At 34.0% G+C, this 5,563-nt stretch overlaps 1 protein-coding gene across 1 annotated transcript; it reads right to left on the minus strand.

Annotated features, from left to right (window-relative positions):
• Window positions 1–362: 362 nt before the first annotated feature.
• LOC124355686 (vegetative cell wall protein gp1-like) lies at window positions 363–863 on the minus strand. The gene has a single exon (XM_046806847.1). It carries the CDS (start codon window positions 861–863, stop codon window positions 363–365), a length of 501 nt encoding a protein of 166 aa, XP_046662803.1.
• Window positions 864–5,563: the final 4,700 nt, after the last annotated feature.

The raw sequence follows: 5,563 nt of genomic DNA on the forward strand, positions 1-5,563 counted from the left end.
CAAAACTAAATGTTTAGTAAATATGTGATTATACATATCAAATCTAATCTAACTATTCCACACAAGGCTATACTTTAATATTGCTATAGCTGTAGTACATATTGTTATCCCTTTGAACATCGAACGCCACAGTGCCTAACATTTGCAGACACAACAAGAATATTACTGCAACCTTTGGTAATGAAAGTATTATATTCTTGTTCTCCTGCATATAGCTTTGTATGCACTTATCGGTTGTACAAAGTAGGAATTAAATGGTAAACACATTTAATGAGATATATACTTAAAAAATGTATTAGCCTAGTGAACTTATAAACAATAAACAAATTAATCAGCTTTAATTACAATTTTACTTAAAGTCTTCACCTTCTGTAAAAGAAGGGCGGAAACAAAGCTCCCGGTATCGTGAAGGGCCCAGAGAACGACGTTGATAATGGAGTTCCACCGTAGAAGTTACGGTAATAAGGGGCGGGCAGGAAAGGAGAAGGGAACCTTGGAGGGAAAGTGTGTGGAAGGATGGGTGAGGGGAGTACCCGTGGAGGTAGGACCGGGACAGGTAGGGCGTGAGAAGGTACTACCCTAGGAAAAGCTGGAGCAGGAAGTACTGCAGAAGAGGGTAAAAGACGTGGAAGAACTGCCGAAGGCGGTAAGTACGGAGCCGGAGCTGGGAGAAATGGAGTCTTGAGGGCTCTCGTGACCAGGTCCGCCCTGGTGGCATAGGGTGGAACAGCGTAGGGCACAGTGTTGATGAAGGGCGGAGAAGGCACCAGAGAGGATGCAACTACGGACCCTGAAGCACACGATATACCCACCATGAACAGAATAGTGGCGAGGGCGATCTGAGAATCGGTTATAATGAACATTTCTGCATTTTATAAATTAAGGCAAACGCATACAGATTTCAGTTACTATAAACAAAACATAAATTTCCTTGCTTTACAACTAAAATCCAGGATTTTAATAATACTAGATCAATCACGTATTCGTTCAAGCTATAACCCCTTTAACAAATTTCTAATTCGTTTCATTTTCCCAATGGAAAGCCAACGTAAAACATTCACCTCTACATAAAAGGCAACATTTTTTACACAGTTAACATAGAAAGAGTAAAACAACTTCACGAATATCAAACACCCATAGGGGTTGAAGTACAGTTGCAGCCCCTACAAACTATATTTTAGTGTTCTCCAACCCTCCACTGTGCTATGAGTTTTAAATTAAACAAACACCTCATAGCTTAAATACAAAAATCAAACACCCATAAGTGTTTATAAGACGTTGTAATGTCTAGAAAAATTATATTTGGTTGTTCATTTTTTCGTTGCCTTATGGGGGTCAAATTTGACACACTTGTGTGTTATGCTCTTAGCAGACTACCGGCACCGAAAATGCCTTAGACCAGAAGTATATAGGCTATTTTATCTTTCTTATCGGAACAACGAGGCAATCGCAAATGCAGTACCGAAAATACCTATTTAGGAAATAAATTAAAGGGAAAGACAAGTAAAATTAAAGTAAAGGAAGTAGACGCTTTTTGTCCAAAAGATGTTTGTAGACCTATGTATGTGTTTATAAATGGGGAACTACAATGCATATGTCACTGCTCCAAAAAAAACCACAACAAAAAATACAAATTTTCACGTCTATATAAAAAACTTTAAACATTTATCAAATAGTTATATCCCACCTTACAAACCGTTCCAAGGATCGAAATTTATCTTCTCTTAGCTAAAATTCAGCCATTTTGATGTGTACATTTTCATTTTGGTAACATAAAACTTTATCTGAATGTTTGTTATACAGTTCATATGAAATATTTGAGACATAACGTCTTAGTTACTGTATTGTTAATATGAGAACCAAGCGGCACTTGCGATTTCAGAGGGCCGTAATTTATCGTATCATTTCTCAAATGAATCAAAACTTTTATTTTTAACTAAATGCGTTTTTGCTTTACAAAAACATCATTATGTAAATACCATCGATTCACTAACCAGTATAGACATTAAAGTGATGAAAATTATAACTGTTATATATTTTATAATGTTTAATTCAGCATGAGTAGCGCGATCACTTACCATTGTGTATGATGTGTGAACTACCAATACTAGTAAGTGTGATGTTTCGAAGGTGTCACAGTATATATCGACTGCCTGTCAAGTCGGGATTACTTCCTAAGACCTCGGGCGCATCGCAAGTAGCTTCTGTAATCAATTATCTAATACCGACGTGTACGAAAACTTTCTCGCTTTAGACACCGTCATTGGTTTTACTAGTCATGAGAGTTGAGTTCTGATTAATCAACTAGTCATGAGATTGATATTATCACATTGATACTATTAATAGGATTATGATAATAAATCCTTTCATTCTAAAACAAACAAAAAGTATTTCAGAGATATTCAGGATCAATGGAAATCTATATTTTCATCTTGTTTATTTTTATTCATATTAGCCCCACTTATCAATGTCATATTTTGACATTTTGAGCTTAGTTACAAAGCTTTCAGTGAAATTACATCAATAATATTGTATTAATATACCGAAAAACTGTTACTTACTCGAGAATTCTCACACATTTTCCTTAATCTGAAGAGGCCAATTATGTCTAGAACTAATTCATATACTAAAATAATATTAATAAATACTACAACAAGCTTTTGATTGTTTAGATGCCTTCTTTATATGTAGTGTAGGTATATTTCTCTCCATTGAACTAGCCCTTTATAGCATTGGATTAATTCTATAATTACATAATATTGCATAATGTTTTATCTTTATTAGATGCAACTAGTTAAAACTAATGTGTTGACCCGCTTTTGTATCCAATACTACACCGATTGATGAATTCCAAGATTATAACTTTGTTTCAAAGTGCTTTTTGATCTTTATCATTTTATGATCCAACTAGTTAGTTCGGTTAGTATAGTTCGATAACAATCCAAAACCAGACGTTTCATTGAAGTTAATAATTAGTGCTCTAGCGTTGTAATCAGTCGTACTTTTTGAACGTATTCTACAAATAACTGGCTGAGTTGATTACATTCTCAGACTCCAGTGATGCTGGTACGATAACCAATTCATGAAAATTTGCAAAGTACGCTACTATTTCGGTTTTGCTAAACCTCTTTAGATTCCTCGAGGTATGTCCGTGTCAGTGATAGATTTTAGACGCTGCTCTAATCTGAAGGTGAAACGATGCTGAACTAAAACATTCGCACGTGCTTGGTAGTGTCTGCACTCTGGCCATCGTTACGTTGTAAGAGAGTTGCGTCACGGATCAATCACTTCTTGTATAACCACTTCACCAAGAAAGTGCGGGCCCCGGCCCAGGCCGCTTGGGGCTTGTTGACCCGTTGTGTAACAGGCGCGTGCGTGCGACCTTGATCCCATCACTGGTCTGCGCACGCGCGCCACGCACGACCACCTGTGACCGAGGACAATGCGCTTGCGTAATGTGCACCAGACATTTCTATTTGCCACCCGGACTTTATAAATTTGCTTTTCTAGTTTATGTATTTATCGAATTCGGAACTGAAAATTAGGTCTAGTATACATTAAACCACGAAACACTCAGCTACAGATACTCTAGCTGGTAAAGCATTGTTAACAAGAAACTAGCACGATTACGAGCAAACAGTATTCGAACCAAACATTCGCTGAAATGGTCAATGGAGTAAATGGAGGATCATGAACATACATTACAACAAGTAAAAATTGAGTTTTTTTTTCATAACAATCAACAAAATTATTGAATATGGATGATTCCATGGTGAAGATACGGGTCCTAACTGCGTTAGATCAATCTGCCAGATCCATGAGAATGAACTAAACGCCATATGTGTTTATGTTGCAAAAATAAAACATGAGATAAAAAATCAAATGGATCTATTGAAGACTTTTGGAGCAATTTGAAAATTTTTTAAATAATACTAAATTTAAATAAAACAAAAACCTTCCAAATTATTTATTTTTTGGACGAGGCCTTGTCTGAAAAATAACAACATCGCATGGACGCAAATGTTTTATTTACATTTAGGATATGACTCTGATATACCTTACTGAAATAAAATTAATAATTTTAAGTAGTTTCATCGTCCATTAAATTTTTTAGTAATTTCTTTTAAATTATACATATATAACTCAAGAAAATAGCATATACATTAGATTGAATCTAATTACAGGATAGCCCTCCTCGTTTCGCTGTGTCTGCTAATTTTCCACCCGCTTGATATTAACTTTCAAACTGTTTTCTATGATCCATGAACATATGTTAGAAGTAAACTTAGTTTACTTTCTTAGATCCTACATTAATCACAATACCTTTCATTTTCTCGTTAGTAATAAATAATAAATTTAATATTTCAATAATCAAGTATATTGTACTATTAACTGAGTGATTTTTTAACCTTACTTTCTTATTAACCTTGTAAAACTATTTTTGATAGACATCACATTTCAATACAGTCTAGAGTTAGCCATTATTGCATAAAATATTCAGGTAGAAGTGTATTTAATTTGTGTTAAGATAATTAATAAACCTACCGTTAATATAGGAAGGGAAAATAGTTTATTAACAAATTATTGAATGCTTTGAATGCCATACAATACCATTAAAACTATGCAATATAATTATTTTTAAACATGATATAAGATTAAGAGACTCGATAAAACATTATTTTAAATCATTTAGGAACCAATGGAGGTTGTTATTACAGATTGCATTAAAATCACAGATGTGGGACTTGAAAAGTGTTAAAGGAAAATTAAGTGAGAAAAGTAGCGTAGAGTCGTTAGATAACTTTGGCAAGTCTTTTAATTTATCATCATTAAATGATCTTACATGTTTCGTTTTTTATTTATTAAATATAAGTGTTCCTGTCCGACCATTTATTTCTGTACACAATTCCATAATTCAGGTCTACATCTACAAAACTACGGTACTTAATGCGAATTTCATGATCTATTTCATAACTTAATTTAGAAACATTAATTATTTTAATTTTATCTTTACACTATATTATTTCATTATTTTTATTTTGCCATAAATTTATACATTATAAATTTAAACGTACAAGATTATCATATCATTATTTTCTTAAATAATGATTATCTTTGAGTAATAATGATTGATTATCATGGCTTCCTGCATATGATATGCGTTAAACTAATAGAATCTTTAGTTGCTTCGCTGAATTATGTATTTGTTTTGAATATACCAAAGGAAGGAGTACATCTCACCAGGTCTAGTGAGCAGACTTCGCTTTGGGTGCATGCAAATTTCACGTCTACAGCTATTTTAATATTCAGATTTCTCGCGTACAGAGAGAGAGAGAGATAGACAGAAAGACAAACATACTGAAAATAAATGTTCACATCCCCCCAGAAGGCAAAAAAAATCGTGACAGTTTACGAAGTCATAAGCTTCAATGTCGTGCATCCAAATCCCATGGTTGGACATTCGCCAGCATGGAAATCGTTCTTGAGTATGTGAGGAATGAGGTTTCAAGCAATCATTTAATGCCTATAGATTACAATTATAGCCACACAGATATAGATTGTT

The sequence above is a fragment of the Homalodisca vitripennis genome, chromosome 2, assembly GCF_021130785.1.
Source record: "Homalodisca vitripennis isolate AUS2020 chromosome 2, UT_GWSS_2.1, whole genome shotgun sequence".
NCBI classification, from domain to species: domain Eukaryota; kingdom Metazoa; phylum Arthropoda; class Insecta; order Hemiptera; family Cicadellidae; genus Homalodisca; species Homalodisca vitripennis.